The sequence below is a fragment of the Saccopteryx bilineata genome, chromosome 1, assembly GCF_036850765.1.
Source record: "Saccopteryx bilineata isolate mSacBil1 chromosome 1, mSacBil1_pri_phased_curated, whole genome shotgun sequence".
NCBI classification, from domain to species: Eukaryota; Metazoa; Chordata; class Mammalia; order Chiroptera; family Emballonuridae; genus Saccopteryx; species Saccopteryx bilineata.
The window spans coordinates 337806039-337824000 of NC_089490.1; the positions used below are offsets into that span (position 1 = coordinate 337806039).

General features: G+C 41.1%; 1 protein-coding gene across 3 annotated transcripts; it reads right to left on the reverse strand.

Moving 5' to 3' along the window:
- Positions 1 to 373: 373 nt before the first annotated feature.
- Positions 374 to 17738, reverse strand: LOC136320538 (butyrophilin subfamily 1 member A1-like). Of its 3 annotated transcripts, none has more exons than XM_066253705.1 (8): positions 17554 to 17738; positions 15255 to 15438; positions 12793 to 12929; positions 11113 to 11460; positions 10409 to 10690; positions 6469 to 6607; positions 2360 to 2514; positions 374 to 516 (listed from the first exon to the last, which is right to left on the reverse strand). In XM_066253705.1, the coding sequence occupies exons 3-7, from the start codon at positions 12908 to 12910 to the stop codon at positions 2409 to 2411; spliced, it is 993 nt and encodes a 330-aa protein (XP_066109802.1). In that variant the 5' UTR covers positions 12911 to 12929; positions 15255 to 15438; positions 17554 to 17738; the 3' UTR covers positions 374 to 516; positions 2360 to 2408. The 3 variants fall into 3 exon arrangements, with proteins under 3 accessions (XP_066109802.1, XP_066109801.1, XP_066109803.1); XM_066253704.1 differs by having other exon boundaries at positions 15255 to 15547; XM_066253706.1 differs by lacking the exon at positions 2360 to 2514 and having other exon boundaries at positions 376 to 516; positions 15255 to 15547; positions 17554 to 17736.
- Between the last annotated feature and the right edge of the window lie 224 nt (positions 17739 to 17962).

The following is a 17962-nucleotide window of genomic DNA, read 5'->3' on the forward strand; positions in this document are numbered from 1 at the left end:
TGCAGCTTATTCCCGAGTGTAGGCGAGCTAACTCCTTCCTTCTGACCCTCCTGGGAGTCGGGACCCATAGACCGGTCCCTGCGGTCCCTGATCCTGATGAGGAGTTCCGCCTCCTCGGGATCACGTTCGGGGAAGGGCGGGTTCTTGCTGAGTTCAGCGACGACGGGAGCGTCCCAGGCTGCTGCGCGGGCTTCGATGGGGTCGGCATCGAGGGCGATAGGGACATATGGAGAGGTTGTGAGACAGAAGGTCTGGCCGGTGCGCTGGTCGGAGATGCCCCTTGATTCACTGCTTTTAATAACCTTTTGAATAGTACTAACGGTCATGCACATCCTCGTGCCTCCGGACCATTCAGAGTAGGATTGTTCATGTGCTTCAACTTGTTCATGTACTTGGGATTGTTCATGTACTTTGGATTGTACACGTACTTCGGATTGTACACGTACTTCGGATTGTACATGTACTTTGGATTGTTCATGTACTTTAGATTGTTAATGTACTTCTTTAAACTTTGAGCTGGAGCAGTAAAGAAACTAATTTCAATTAGTATGTTCTTCTTGTTTCCATAAATTGCTTATCAAACAAACATGATTTTAAGTTAATAAAACTGTAACTGTAACTAATTTCATCTTTTGAAAAAAAATAAAAAGAATTCCCAGGGGTCAGGGAGCATGAAAAAAACTTATTACTCAAAGGACTAAATAGGAGGAAACAAGTTTGCTCTTTTCTAAAAAAGAAATTATTTTATTTCTCAAGATCGCTCACTGCAAGCACAACCTTGACAAATGATCCCAGTAAAGAGATGTCAGGGCTTTGCATTTTTGGCCTGCTAAGGAAGAAGCACAAGGCCCAGCCTGAGCCAGGACTAGTGCAGGCAAGGCAAGCGCCCAGGATGAAAATGTGAATGAAGCATTTACTCACAATGTCATTCATGTAAGAACAGAGGCAGCATTTTTATAAACCTCAGAGTTAGTGCCTCCCTAAATTTTCTCTTAGGTACCTCACTTCATCCTATCTCTGGGACTAGTACTTGGATACTCAGGACACATGACAGACTGACTCTTACAGCACAGGTTTCTAGGAGTGGGGATGACCTTTAATACCGTCACAGAGCTCAAAGAAAAATTTTCATTTGTAAAAAGAGCCCTGGCTGGATAGCTTGATTGTCTGGAGCATCCTCCCAATACACAGAGGTTGCTGGTTGGATCCCCCATCAGGGCAGATACAGAAACAGGTTTTTGTTTATGTCTCTCTCAATCTCTCCCTCCCTCCCTCCCTCCCTCTCTCTCTAAAATCAACAAATAAAAAATTTAAAAAGACAATAATAGACATATTCCCAGCTATATAAAGTAACTGGAACTAGACAATAATGAAATAAAAATAAAATCCAACAAAACGTATTTAAAGAAAAAAAGTGTTTCAGGCATTAAATAATAGCCAGCACATAGTTGTAATCCTGCAGCAGAAAGAAGCACTACAATTTTTCCAACTTACTGTGTTGGGACAATTTCTACATTGCATGGCAGAGAGTAGAATCCCATGGTCAGAGAGTTACCTTATTAATATGAAGAGACAGAGGGTCAGAGTTCAGGGACATTGAGGTGGTTAGAATTTTTGGAGCAGAATACCAGAGAAAAGGAAGTCAGGCAAAGATTTCCAGAAATCTACATAAGGACTCTCTTGAACTGGTTGCTGAGTACTATGCTATAGATACTATCATGCAAAGTACTAGGGGAGCTACAAGCTGGACAATTCTCAGAGGTCACGGAAAACTGAAGACATTATAGTTTCAGCTAGTGAGAGTGGAGATACCTTGTTGTTGTTTTTTGTTTTGTTTTGTTTTTTTAGTAGAGAGCCCAGAAAGATTATGACAGTAATAGGCCTAAACTAGCTTTAACACAAAAGGCTTCTCTAGACTTAGAAAGAAAGAAAAGACCCTTCTTTGGCAAATAGGCTAAGAGCGATAGTTATCAGCAGATGTGCACAACAAGAAATGTTAGTTTCTTTAGGCATTAGGGAACTGATACCACATGGAAATGCAGATCTGCACAAAGGAATCAAGAGTACTGGAAATGGCAGGGTGGGTACATTTAAAAAAGCTGGGCTTCTTTCTTTTTCTTCTTATTTTTAAATGGCTTTAAAAGATAACTAGCTAATGATAACAGTATATATAACATGTATGACAAAAATAGCACAAAGAACAGAAATTAAAGCATCTCATTATAGCATTTTTGTGCTAGTCATAAAATATTATAATATTGGTTGGTTCAGTGTAGAATGGGACAAGCTAGAGATACATATTGTAAACCCCAAGGCAATCACTAAAAAAATGAAACAAAAAGGTACAATTAGGCCTGACCTGTGGTGGCACAGTGGATAAAGTGTTGACCTGGATGGAAATGCTGAGGTCACCGGTTCGAAACCCTGGGCTTTGCCTGGTTCAAGGCACATATGGGAGTTGATGCTTCCTGCTCCTCCCCCTTCTCTCTCTCTGTTTCTCTCTCTCTCTCCTCTCTAAAAATGAATAAATAAAAAAGGTACAATTAATAGGTCACTATTTTAAAAAATAATAAAAATAAGCCAAAAAAAAGGCAGGAAAAGAAGAAAACAGGGAACAAATAACTGACTGTCAATAAATAGCACAATGGGAAATTTAAACCTAACTATAATAATGGCTTATACCTCTCCTGTCCAATACTGCAGCTACTAGCCACATGGGGCTACTGAGCATCTGAAATATTATTATTGTAGTTGAGGAATTAAATTTTAAAATATTATTTACTTTTCCTTAATTTAAATTTAAAAACTGAAACTGATACTCCAATTATTGGAAACCTTTCAAGTATGCTTAGAACAATGGGTATGTGAAGTTACTCTTTCAACTATAAATTTTGTGAAATCTAAATATGTATCAATTATTTCTGAAAATATTTACTGTCTAAATTGAGATGCTGTAAGTATACATGCATACTAGATTTTGAAAATGATACAAAAATGATGTGAATTATCAAATTTTTATATACTATTTTTGATAAAAATTACATTGTACAAAATATATTGTTAACTATTAATTTTCAATGTTTATTTTTATTTTTAAATGTTGATACTATATAGTTTAAAATTACATGTGTGCCTTACGTTTTATTTCAATTGGAATGCACTGACCTAAACAATCTACTTAAAAGACAGAAATCATTTGACTAGATAAAAAGTAAGACCCATATAAACTTTCTGTAAGAAATCCACTTTATATATAGATTAAAAGTAAAATAATGGGGAAAAATATACTATATAAATATTAAGAAAGCAAAAGTGGCGATATTGCTATTAGATAAGTAGAATTAAGGGCAAAATATTACCAGAGATAAAAAGGGACATTTTATAATGACAAAAAGTGTCAGTTTATCAAGAAGACATAAAATTGCCTTACTGGTGGTGGTGCAGTGGATAAAGTGTTGGCCTAGGATGCTGAGGTCCCAGGTCAAAACTCAGAGGTTGACGGCTGAGCGCGGGCACACCAACTTGTGTGTAGGATCATAACCCCATGGTTATGCCTGACTTAAGCCTGAAGGTCACTGACTTGAAGTCCAAGGTCTCTGGCTTGAGCCCAAGGTTGCTGGTTAGAGCTAGGGGTCATTGGCTTAGCTAGAGCCCCCTGGTCAAGGCACATATGCAAAAGCAATCAATGAATAGCTAAAGTTACTAAGGTGCTGCAAATATGAGTTGATGCTACTCATCTCTCTCCTTTCCTCTCGCTATCTCTTTCTCTCACTTAAAAAAAACCAAGATAAAATTTCTAAATATGTAAATGCATTTTAACAGAAAACAAAATAAACAGAGTAAACTGATAAAACTGAAATAGAGAGTTAGATAAATGCACATTTATACCTTAAAATTTTACCACTCTTAATAATTGCTAGAATAAGTAAACAGAAAATCAGAAAGGATTTTGAAGTCCTCAATAATACCATCAACCAATTTTACCTAACCAATATTACAGATTATTCCACCCAATAATAGTAGATGTCTTCTTTGTAAGTGCGCATAAGACACTTACTAGATTGGACCATATGCTAGGCAAGAAAACAAGTCTCAGTAGACTTAAAGGATTAAAATAATGGAAAAACATGTTCTTTTACCACCACAATGAAGTTAAACTAGAAATATCTTTAATATTCCCAAATATCTGGAAAGTAAATAACATATTTATAAATAAGCTATGGCTCAAAGAAGAAATAACAAGAGAAATTAGAAAATGTTTGAACTGAATAATAAAAATACTATACATAAAAATTCATGAGATACAGCTAAAACAGTCCCTAAAGGACATTTTATTTTTACATTTTATTCACCTTATTTTGAATTGAGTTCAAGAAGATTTTTTAAATGATAGACAAAAAATATAAATGGTACATTTTATTCACTTTATTTTTAATTGGATTTGAAGATTTTTTTAATGATAAAGTTTTAAATGATAATCATGGATATTGGAGAGAAAAATTGGTCAACCACTGTGGAATAGTCTAACTGGTTCATGAACTCACCTAACATAGAAGGTTCTGATAGCTCCTATGTTAAAATATTTTTTTTGACATCAATATTATATTATATTAGTTTCAGATGTGCAAATAGTGGGTAGACATTTATACAACTTATAAAATGATCACCCCGATAAATCTAGTACCCATCTGACACCATACATAGTTACTACAATATTACTGACTATATTCCCTATGCTGTATTTTACATTCCTGTGACTATTTTGTAACTACCAATTCATACTTCTTACTCCCTTCAGCTTTTCTACCCATCTACCCAACCCCTTTTCCAAATAGCAACAACCATCAGTCTGCTCTCTGAATCTGTTTCTGTTTTGCTTGTTAGTTTATTTTGTTCTTTTGATTCTACATGTCAGTGAAGTCATATGATATTTGTCTTTCTCTGACATATTTCACTTAGTATAGTACCCTTCTAGAGAAAATTTATAGTATTAAATATTTAAATACTTATATTAAGAAAGAAGAAAAGTAAAAAACCAATCACTTAAGAAGCTTCTACCTCAAAGAAGTAGCAAAAGAAAAATAAATTAAACACAAAGGAGAAAGGATATACTTAAATTAAGAGTAAAAGTCAATTTGACCAGGTAGGTGATAGGGCAGTGGATAGAGCATCAGACTGGAACACGGGGGACCCAGGTTCGAAACCCTGAGGTTGCCAGCTTGAGCCAGCTTGAGCACGGGCTCATCTGGTTTGAGCAAGGCTCACCAGCCTAAGGTCGCTGGCTTGAGCAAGGTGTCACTTGATCTGCTGTAGCCCCCCACCCCTCGATCAAGGCACATTTGAGAAAGCAATCAATAAACAACTGGGGTACTGCAATGAAGGATTGATGCTTCTCATCTCTCTCCCTTTCTGTCTGTCCCTATCTGTCCCTCTCTCTGACTCTCTCTCTCTGTCTCTGTCACAAAAGAAAAAAAAAGGAGCAAAAGTCAATGAAAGATTATTAGCAAAAAAAAAAATTCAATGAAATCAAAAGATAGTTCCTTAAAACTGATAAATTTCTAAGTATATTGATCAAGGAAGAAAGATAGGATGTATGAAATTCAAGTATTAGTAGTAAGAGGACATCACTACAGTTCCCTTAGACATTAAAAGAGTAATAACAATGTTTTAAACACTTCTATTGCACTTCTAAAGAAGCTCAAAGTACAGAGTTTAATGCATCAATTTATGATATATATAGCAAGAAGCAAAGGGAAAGAGATGACTTAGATAAACACGCGTAAGAGAGATTGCAATCACACTATGTGAATGCTGTATTAAGCAGTGTTTATATGTCCTGGTTTTCTCTGCCTCATCAATCTTTGCTGATTGTGTGGTTTTAAAAACTAAAGTGATCTTGAACAAGAGGACTCAGCAATGTGGTATCTGGGGCCAACACACATACTTGTGGGACAAGTATACCTAGCATAGTTGTAGCTCTTTGTTGACCTAAGGAGCGGCTAAACATTTTACCCTTATTTCTTGGGCAAAAGGTTGTATGATGCCAAAGTGAGTATTACCCATGGGTGGTCAATTTAAGACTTCATAAATGGGTGCTTCATATGCTCATGCATATGTAGTGTATCATAATATTTGTTCCTTCCATCATTTTTCCTTCCTTTTCTATCTTACTCCTCCTCCCACATTAATAATAATAGTAAAATAATAATAATAACCTTTCATTGAATGCCTCTGAGTTAGTGCAAAGCAAAGTTGCATAATGTAAATGATTTATTTTAATCCACACAGAAGTTCTATAAATAAAGTATTATTTTCCATATTTTATGGTTGAGGTATTAAAGTCTCATTGATGTGACTGCCTCTGAGCAGAGCCTTTGCTGATTTTGATCTGGTTCCTAAGTAGAAAGGAGAAGCACAGATAGCTCTGAGAAAGATATTTGTATATTGAAAAGAAATGAATTCTGTTACCTGTTTCTGTGACGGTTTTTGAGACTGTTTCTCTTTAAACAAAATCCAATGAATATGAGAATCAGCATTATCAGAGCTGTTGCCAAAACTGAAACCACTATGATGAATGTTGTGCAGATTGTACAGATGGACTCAGCAACTGAAAAACAGATGTTGCCCAATCAGTTTGCCTGGAGAGTTATTTCCACATTCATATCTTGCTCAGTCAATCCCCAATCTTATTCTCTTTAATATAATACATTGTGATCCTCCCTCTACCTCCATTTCCCTTTAAAATTATGGTTAATTAGTAAGTTCAAGCTTCCATTCAAATATTATCTTACTCAGCTTACTTGCTCAGAAAATACATTGAAGCAAATAAGTTAATTTCTTCCATGGAAGAAGAACAATGTAACAGTATGTAATAGAATCGAGAGTATTGATATAGAGTATCAGGGAGTCAACCCTTGGAGTTTAGTCAGGGCTGAACCTAGTAGCCTGGCACGGTGGGAAAGAATCAAGGGACCAGAGGTCTCCATGAGGCTAAAACTACATAAAAAAAGTAAACTATAAAGTTGAAGATTGAAAGTTGTGCTCAAAAAGTGAGATATTGGGATTTAATGGTTTAGAATGTAAACATTTTGCTTCACCAGGTGTTGATGCAGTGGATAGAACATTGGCCTGGGATGCTGAGGACCCAGGTTCGAAACCCAGAGGTGGCTGGCTTGAGTGCAGGGTTGCCGGCTTGATTGTGGGGTCACAGACATGACCTCATGGTTGCTAACTTGAGCCCAAAGGTCACTGGCTTGAGCAAGGGTCACTGTCTCGTCTGGAGCCCCCCTGGTCAAGGCACATATGAAAAATCAATAAATTCACAACTGATGTGCTGCAGCTATGTGTTGATGCTTCTCATCTCTCTTCTTTATTGTCCGTCTTTGTCTGGGGAACACTCTGACTTATGCAGCCATATTTATGTTGGAAATCTAAAAGTTTGAGAATGGCTATGAGAATAAGTGGAGAAAAGTGAAGTAAAAGTGAAGACCTAAATAATCTGCCTTCTCTCTAGCTCACAAACTTTATCCCAGTTAATCTTCTCTCTCTGAAAATAGTTTTGGGCTAGGAGACTGAGAACTTGAGTTTGGTGAGAATTTGCTGCTCAGCTACCCTGGTTTGGATCAACAAATTGCCTTAGACAACTTTTATTCCCTTTCTACGTGTCAGTTTCCTCTGACTTTCTGTTTGGAATGTACAAGGGTATTTATTGCACGGGCAGATAACCATTATTTTCATCATACCTTTAGTTTAACCTCTATCTAAGGTCTATGATTACTAGATGAAAGGCCCTTAGTTCAGCTGAGGCTTTGATGAGTATGGATAGATAAATTTGGAAGCAGGAATTAAAGAAAGTTGAGTATTCTCTTATAATAGAAGTAAGTAATTCAGTGTTTGTGTGGAGAGGTGTAAGACACGGTTCAGGAAGGAAGGGATGATGCAATGAAGAGAGATTATTGTAAATAAATTCTACTAAGAAGAAAGTCAGAGCCTGACCAGGCAGTGGTGCAGTGGATAGAGCATCAACCTGGGATGCTGAAGACCCAGGTTTGAAACCCTGAGGTCACCAGTTTGAGCACAGGCTCACCAGCTTGAGCGCAGGGTTACTGGCTTGAGTGTGGGATCATAGACATGACCCCAAGGTTATTGGCTTGAGCTCAAAGGTTGCTGGCTTGAAGCCCAAGGTTACTGGCTTGAGCAAGGGGTCAGTCTCTGGCTTAACTGGGGCCCCTCAGTCAAGGCATGTATGAGAAAGCACCCAATGAACAACTGAAGTGCCGCAGTTACGAGTTGATGCTTCTCATCTCTTTCCTTTCCTGTCTGTTCTTGCTTGTCCTTCTCTCTGACTCTCTCCCTCCCTCTCTCTCTCTCTCTCTCTCTCTCTCTTTCTTTCTCTCTTTCTCTCTCCCTCTCAAAAAAAGCCAGAATAGAGTGTTCCAGTTAGAGGGGGCAGCAAGTGTGCAGCCCTAATGTAAGAAAACACTGGGCCTTTGAGGAACTAGCCAAGGGCAGTGTGCCCAGAGCTCAGTGAGAGATTGGGAGAGTAACTGGGGAGTCTGAGAGCAAGAGCAAGGGCAGATTACATAGGTCATCACTTTGACCCCACTCTTCTCCACTTACTCATGACCACTCCTGGACTTGTCACCTAGAATTGCTCCACATCTGACTTTAAATTCAGACTTTTAGATTTCCAATATGAATATGGCTGCATAAGTCAGTGTATTGCTCTTCCTTTTTATAAATAAAAGACCAGCCAGCCAAAATAATAATAATAAATAAATAAAAACTTTTAATGACTGCAAATACCAGACTTTAAAGGCTGATGAAAGCCACTATGATCACATGGAAGCCATGTGGGAGAATGTAAAGAGAGGTGGGGACAATGGTGAGAAGACCATGCAAGTGCAAATATCAGAAAGCACTATTAAAAATATTACTGAAGATGAAGGGCATGCATACCCTGAAGATCAAAATCTACATGCTCGTTTGTCACAAATGGTTTAGGAACTGAGGTGTGTATCCTAGACCTACTTCTGCTTAGAGAAGCAGAGCACATGGGATGTGCAGATGTGCACACACATCAGCCATACTTGAGGGAAGGAGTCTGTCTCTGTGGCAGCAGGTGGATTGGGAGAATCAGCTATCCTGGAAGACTACACTGGCCTCCTGCCTCACAAGAAACTGTGGAAATAGCTGACCCAGGAAAATTCAATGCATGTAATAATGAGTAAGAAATAAGACAGGCATAAGAACAGTACAAAGATTATACATGGTGAAAGGAGAAAGAAGGATAATCAAGATTTACTGAAAAAGAAATGCTGCCACAGAATAGATGAATATTGTAGCCAAATATTTAGCCACGAGTTTAAAAATGAATAAGTATTACCCTCTATGAAGGAATACCACAAAGCAGAATTACAAAAATTTAACAAAACTGTGGCAAGACCACAGGACCTGGCAGAGATCAGGAAAGGAGTGAAATATGCCTGACCTGTCATCACAGGTGCATAAAGTGTCGGCCTGGAATGCTGAAGTCACTGGTTCAAAGCCCTGGGCTTTCCCGGTCGAGGCACATACAAGAAGCAGCTATTATGAGTTGATACTTTCTGCTCCCCCCTTCCTCTCTCTGTCTTTCTAAGATCGATAAATAAATAAAAAAGAGAAATATGTATAGAACAAAATCATAACTGCATGTCAACAGGAAGTGGATCTGAGTTTAGGCTCATAGGATTTTTGCAACAGGTCAACCAAGTAGAGAGAGAATCCAGCAAAAATGGCTGAGTAGAAATGTAAAATGAGAAAGAAGAGAGATTGGCCGGTTGGAGGGCTAGAAAGGAGGAAGTCTGAAAGTGGGTTTTCGGTGAAGTGTGACAGTTTGAATCTTTGTGTCCCCTCAGAATTCAAATGTTGAAATCCCAGTGCCCAATGTGAGGCCCTAAGCTCATAAACAGGGTTAGTGTCCTTATAAAAGATACCATGTCCCCACCCCTGTCCAGCTCCCTAGCCCCTTCTACCATGTAAGGACAGAAGGACAAGTTGGCTGTCTGCAACCTGGAACAGGGCTTTTATCAGGACCTGATTATGTTGACACCCTGATATTGAACTTCTATCCACTGTGAGGAATTAATTTCTGTTGTTTATAAGCCATCTAGTCTGTGATATTTTGTTAGATCAGCCTGGTGGACTAAGTTTAATTCCATGGACAGGTTAAGTAGTGAAGACTGGAAAATTTGGTCAGGAAGGGGTGGGTGAAAGGAAGAACAAAGAGGAGGAAAGAGGGTCCAGGCAGAGGGACTGGTGGGTGTGAGGAAGACAGCAGAACAGAGCATATGCCCAGAGCTGCCACCACAGGGAGTGTGAGCCTTAAAGCCCATGTGTGGGGCACACGGAGGGGGGAGAGAAAACTGACCTGCTGTGGACAACTGTTCTTCCTTTTTCTGATTCAGTACTGGGTTCCAGACAGAACATGTCACATTCTTCTGCGAAGATTCTCTGAGGAACAGTGACGTTGTTACATGGAACAAGCCACCTTTGTCCTGGGTGTAGGTCTCAGTCTCAGCTGGAATTTCTTCTCCCTCAGAGTCCATCCACCTGACCTTTGGCTTAGGGAACCAGCCTCCTGACTTGCACTCTAATCGGATTTGTCTGGACTTAGTGACTTCCACGCAGAACTGAGGATTTGAGCCAAGAACTGGGAAAAGGAAGAGGGAGAGAAATCAGGTCCTAACTTTATTTTCCTGCACACATATCACTCCCCTGCTTCTGAAGAGTTCTGCTGCTAACTAGACCTCACTGTGCAGAACAGGAAACAGGCTGTGAGGAAGTCTAGGCAACAGAGGGTCAGGACCTAGACTCCTGGGCTAGAGCGGCATCCAGCACAGCCCAATACAAATGGCCCTGCCGATTCCTTGACTCCCAGTATGAGTCTCTTTATTATCTTTAATTTAGCCCAAGCAGTGACATATGGAGAAATAGGGTGAGAGGGAGTAATGGTCATCTCCCTTTCTCTTATAACTTCTTTATATTTCCCAGGAACATTGGATCAGAGGAAAGATTCTACCCAGAATACAGTAAACCCTGTGAGGTGTCAAGGGGATAATTGTGGGCCATTACCTGCCACTTTCAGCTCAACCACTGTATCATTGTAGAAGGAGCCATGTTGGAATGCACAGTGATACTGCCCATTGTCAGAGGGTCGTACATTGAAGATTCTTAGGGCCACAATCCCCTTATGCATGACATTTCTCACAAGCTCTGTCCTCCCAAAATACTCCTCCATGGCTTCCTCAGGCTTGTCCCTCCTATCCTGGTACCGATGCACCACCTGGGAGGGTAGGGATCGGAACCAGCTTATTTGCATATTTTTAACACTTTGAGTGGGTAAGAGGAAGCACAGCAGCTCTGCTTCACCTCCCAGCATGGCCACCAAGGGCTCACGGGGCCCACGCACTTGGAATGCTCCTGAAAAGAGAACAGAGATGAAGTCAGGGCGACTGGGGCAGGATCTGGGCAGATGAAGGGGGTTGATTACAGACATGATTGGATGTTTCCATCCTAACCAAGTCCTAGGGACAAGGTCTAAGAGGGGGTAGTCACTGGGTTCTGGGGGTCTCTTTTATGAACTGAACACACAGAGCTAAGAGAAAGCCAGAGATGTTGGAAGTAGGAATAGGCCCAGCTAAGGTGAGGCAAGCAAAGGATTTAGGGACAAATTTTGAGGAGACACTCATTTATGGGGTACAAGTGTAGTGTTGGCAAGATCCTGAGACCAAGTGCCTCTTTAAATTGTGGGTTCTAGACTCCTCACTTATCATGCTGTGGGGAGGGCCCTGAGGAATGTAACTGCATGAGATGGGGCAGACACATGCTAGTCCTCCAGGTCAGGTTCTGTCCTTGTGGGAAGGAGGGGGTATCATGCAGGAACTCTAGGCTCTGAGTGGACAGTTGGAGAACTGTGTTGAGAAATAATCTGAAGCAGTTCAGTGGTAAAGATGTTTAACAATCATTAATACAGTTTGCCATGAGCATGGCAAAAGAAAATGGAGGCATATAGCTAATTTTTGTCAATTTTATTCTATTTTATCTTGAAGCTCTAAGAATGTATGCTTCTTTTTTTTTTTTTTTTGAGAGAGAGACAGACAGTGACAGAAAGGGAGAGAGATGAGAAGCATCAGTTCATAGTTACAGCATTTTTATTGTTTGTTGATTGATTCTCATACATGCCTTGACAGGGATGGGGAGCTCCAGGTGAGCTAATGACCCCCTGATCAAGCCAGTGACCTTGGGCTCAAGCCAGTGACCTTTGCATTCAAGCCAGTGACCATAGGATCATTTCGATGATCCCATGCTCAGGTCAGAGACCCCACACTCAAGCAGGTGAACCAGCATCCAAGATGGAGACTTGAGGTTTTGAACTTGGGACCTTAGTGTCCCAGGTCAATGTTCTGTTCACTGCACCACTACCAGTCAGGTGAATGTATGCTTCTTTATTACCATCTGGGGCTCCTTTACTTTCTCTTAATCTTTGCCCCACTGCCTGCACATTTGTACTCAGGTACACACACACACACACACACACACACACTCACACCCCACCCTGCAGGCCTGAACCAGGAGATATGACTAAAAATGTCTAGTACACTGCCTGGTACTTAGTAAATGAATTAAGTTAACTACTTTTCCCAGGATCTCATAGCATTTGTATTTTTGTCAAACTTCCTTCCAGCTTCCCTCCCTTTTCCTCTTCCCTTCTCCTTACATGTAAGAGAAGCAGAGTCATAGAAGGATTCCCACCTGTAACCATCTGGAGGCAGAGGTAGAGTGAGATGAGGCTGCCGTGACAGACTGTTGAGACTCGCTGCCCCCTTGGGTGGCTGAGGCAGGGTGACCCCGAGGCTTTGTGCTGACACATTGGGGAAAGGAGAGGAACACTGTAGTGAGGAGAGAGATAAAAAGAGAACTCTGAGACTTAAGTCAAGAGGCTGATAAGCTATAAATGCAGAAGTCTCACTACTGGGCAGGCATGGGGCACATCTTATCTAAGGGACAAAGGTGAGGGGCAGAGTAAGGCTCTTGCTCCTTTTCTACAAGTTTTGGGACCCTTGATTTTCAGGACTACGCAGGCACTCATGGGTCCAGCTAGCTTCTACATGCTGACGACTCTGTCCCAACTGTATATACTCTGTGCATAATGTCTGGTGATCCAGTGGTAGCAGCCTGCTTCTGGAAGGACCAGTAGCTTAGGGACCCCTAAGCCTTTGACCACCAGAAAAAAGCAGGTGGCTTCCCTCATTTTCTGCCTCACTCCTTTCTCCAACTAGGCCAAGGCAGGCTTCTGATGTCCCTTTTAGAACATGTAGATTAGTAGAAGCAGAGAGAGAGAGGGTGTGACTCACCTCAACACTCACTACAACTTGGACTTTTATGGCCATAGCTATAAAGTTTGCCACCCAGGGCCCAGGGCCCGGAGATCTTGCTGCTCAGACAGTGTCTAGAAAGTCTAGTTCAAAGAACAGAGCAGAAGACATTCCAAAGGCCATGCTCTTTTTAAGTGGAGGAGAAATATGCCTTATTTTTTTTGAGGAATGGATCCTGAGCAGGTAGAGGCGTGTTATATATAATTGTGGAGGGTCCTAGGGACCACGAAAGCAACTGCAGAGTTGGAGCACACATTACTTCTTTCTGGATCAGGCAGCATGTCTCAACCTTTCTGTCATAGCACACAGAGAATGTTACTTGTTGGACACACTGTAAACTGGAAAGGGATGAGGCTACATGGGCTTCATGGAAAAAATGACATTTTCTCTATGTTATATAAGAAAAACAAAACAAATTATCAAGAGATATGTTAAATGTAAATTTCAAAAGAACACACCTAAAAATTCAAAATTTTATAATATCTGAAGTTGCTTCAATAAATATAGCTTCCCCCTCCTCCCCTTTTTATTGAATTTATTGTGGTGATGCTGGTTAACAAATTTATATAGGTTTCAGGTGCAGAATTCTACAGCACATCATATGTATATTGTATCCTGTATTGTGTGTTCACCATACTGAGTCAAGTATCCAACTATTACCATTTATTGCCCTTTACCTTCTTCCATCTTTCTCCACCACTTCCTCCAGCACTCACTTTTCTGTTGTCTGTGTCCGTGAGTTTTCTCTCTCTCTCTCTTTTTCCTTTGTTGCTCAATCCTTCCACCCACCTCACCCAGCCACTGGCCCCACAACTGTCAGCCTGCTCCCTACCTATGAGTCTGTCTATATTTTGTTTCTTAGTTCATTTTGTTCATTAGATTCCACATATAACCAAAATCATACAGTACTTGTCTTTTTCTGACTGGCTTATTTCACTTAGCATAATGCTTTTTGATTTCTTATTGTATAATTGATATAACTAGATAATGATCAATGTTCTATTATAATTATCAGTGATGGTCTCTTCAATTTCTTGATAGTCATTATTGGTGAGCTATTTTAATTGTATAAGTAGGCGATACAAGTTTTTTATTTATTTTATTTTTATGTGTGAGAGTAGGACAGAGATGAAGAGAGAGAGATGAGAAATATCAACTCACTGCAGCACTTTAGTTATTCCTTGATTGTTTCTCATACATGCCTTGACCAGGGATTCAAGCCAAGCCAGTGACCCCTTGCTCAACCCAGCAACCTTGGGCTCAAGGCAGTAACCTTGGGCTTCAAGCCAGCGACCTTTCATCTCAAGCCAGTAGCCATGGGATCATGTCTGTGATCCTATACTCAAGCTGGCAACCCTGTGCTCAAGCTAGTGAGCCTGTGCTCAAGCTGGTGACCTCAGGGATTCAAACCTGGGACCTCAGAATCCCAGGTTGATGCTCTATCCTCTGTGTCACCACTGGTCAGGCAATAGGTGATATAAATTTTAAAATCTTTTTCATTTTCATTCTTTTAAATAACATTTAAAGACCCTAACAGTTCTCTTATTTACAAATATAAATAAAATTTCTAGTAAAAATTTTAATAAATTTAAAATTCAATGAAAATTTTCTCATCCAATGTTTCAAAATAAAGAGTTTTACTTTGTAGAATGTGCATGCAATGTTAAGATAATCACTTTGCAGTTAGTTTGCACATATCAACAGCACATGAACAAAAAATATCTGATATGAGGACAGGATTCAGATACGGCTGATTCGAGCTCCATCAGGAATCCTTCCCTGGCCTCTTTGTTCCTCCAACCCACTCCAGGTAGGGACAGTTTTGGGCCCCTTGAACACCTGCACTTTGAACTCCTCCTGTTGCTCTATGGGGTCCTCTTCCTGAAGGCAGCAGCATTCAGTGCAGTTGGCTGAAGAACAAATCTAGGTAGTCCAGTATGTAGTTGCTGTCACCAAACAGAGGTTATCAGAAGTGGTTCTTGCCATTTGCTGCTCATAGTACAAAGCCATCTGAAGTATCCAACTGGTGGAAAATGGTATAAGACGTGCTTAAGGATGAAACAAGAAGTCCTCCTGGTATCTGTACTAGTACACTGTACTTTCAGCTAAGTGGGAGCCTGTTTTCAAATTTCCTAAAAGGTAGAAAATGACAGATTAGGGACCAATTTTTATGGCAATTATCTCACTTGGGCAAAAGCACTTAGCTTGTCCCCCCCCCCCCCTTTCACAAGACAGCCAGCTCTCCACCAATGGCAGGGAGGGGACACAGTGAAAACCATGCAGAGACCTAAGAAACTGTGAGAGAGCAGATGGAGACAGGTGGGGAGGACCTTAGCAAAGCGTTCGAGGCTATTAGTGTGAGCTCTTCACATAGCTCAGTCTTGACCAAAATCTCGTCATAGAAACTCACTGCAAAATTATAATGTCCAATACAATTTCTCTAATAGTTCTTTTGTACTTCTACCACACCACACAAGATATGTTTCTGGTGGAACTCAAAAGAAATGGTTTTGAAAAAAGGAAAACAGAAACAAGACTTCCTGTTCTACAAAGTCTCAGAGGGAGCTTTAGGCTTATGTAACCCTTGGAGCTCTCTCAGAAACACTTTCAAGTAGCCCACACCAGCCCTATTCAAGGGTATTACTTTCTAAGAGCAAGAATAAGAGTACTGGCCCTGGCTGGTTGGCTCAGTGGTAGAGCGTTGGCCTGGTATGCAGGAGTCCCAAGTTTGATTCCCAGCCAGGGCACACAGGAGAAGCACCCATCTGTTTCTCCACCCCTCCTCCTCTCCTTCCTCTCTGTCTCTCTCTTCCCCTCCTGCAGCCAAGGCTCCATTGGAGAAAAAAAAAAAGTTGGCCTGGGCACTGAGGATGGCTCCATGGCCTCTGCCTCAGGAGCTAGAATGACTCTGGTTGCAACAAAGCAACACCCCAGATGGGCAGAGCATCGCCCCCTGGTGGGCATGCCGGGTGGATCCTGGTTGGGCACATGCGGGAGTCTGACTGCCTCCCCATTTCCAGCTTCAGAAAAATACAAAAAAAAAAAAAAAAAGAGTAAGAGTACTTTAACAGTTGTCAATCATACTGTGCTGGATCAGTCTGATGTTTTTGGTAAATTTCTTCAGAGAATTCACTTGTTCCACGATGACTACTTCCTCAGACTGCATTGAATCACCAGCTAGTGATTTCATTTCTGTATCTCCCCTACCTCTACCTTCTGTGTTTGTAACTTTCTTCTCCAAACTGAGAATCCTGCTTCTTTTATTCTTAATATTGTTTTTTATCAATCCCCCTGTATGAAGTCAATTTCTCACCTCTGTTTCGAGCCCTTCTCCTCCATGAATACCCTCCTCAAGCTTCTCTAGCACTGTGCTGGGCATTTTCCACAGAAGTCCTTGCCTTGTATGTGCTCTGGCATGTCCTACTCTGTTCCCCGTGTGCTCTGACAGTCACTAGAGAGCTCCTTCCCCCATGGGCGTTCACCCCCTCATGTCAGGCTGCCTCCATGGGCTGGTATCCCTTCACTGCTTGGCTCCGCCCCCTTGCTGTGGGCCAGCTCAGTTCCCTTCTCCACCCCGCCCCACTGCACTGCCAGAGCAGGTGCTGGCACTGCTCTCCCTTATCTGAACACATTATGACTGGGTTGTTCAGGAAAGAAAGGAAAGGGAAACAAAGAGAAGAAAAATGAAGGAATGGGAGAGGAGGGAAAGGCTAGTCCTTGTTTTTTATAATAAATGAAAGACAATTGTGAGAGATGGAACAGGAAATAAGCCTCTCTGACAAATTTAAAGAAAGAGCACATATGGGGTTGGAGGGTACAAGCATACACCTCGTTCACATGACTCTTAGTGAGTGCTCTTGAGTCTTTTCCTGCCCTCAGGCAGAAATCCTGGCATACAGGCCCCCAAGCCTTTTCATTACCATAGTTATTTTGCCTTATCCTCCACAGTTCTACTCCCCTTTCCCTCCTTCTGTCCTCTTTCATCCCTCTTTCCGGTCCAGAAGCACAGCCTCTCCATCCGCACCTCCTCTGTGCAGTAGAACCCTTTCACAGATCACTGATGTGGGTCTTTCATCAAACTGCCTCCTCCCTCAGCTTGGGGACTGACTCCCTTCCCTGGCTGGGGCTCCAGACTTACCTTTGCCTCAGCTGCGGGCTGGGTCTCGAATGGTCTGTGGTGGCTCTGTTAGAGATTTTTCTCTCAGGAGCTCAGGGCCGGTGCTGGGGGTGGTCTGGCTTGGAGGAAGGACGGACAAGAGGTGCTGACAGGAGAGGAGCCTCAGGAGACTGGGACAAATTCTCTGACTGACTGGACTTTGGCTGGGCCATATGTGTGGTGTATCTAGGCGGCATCAAGCACTAAGTTTACAAAGCAATATTATGAGAGCTTATCATTTCTATTTAGTTATGAAACTGAAAACCTGACATGCAACTTGGTAAAGGTCGTTAAACATATAACTAAACATATAACTAAACATATAACTAAACATTTAACTAAACATTTATTGCCTATAAATTAATGATTAACATCATCAACTGAAACTGAA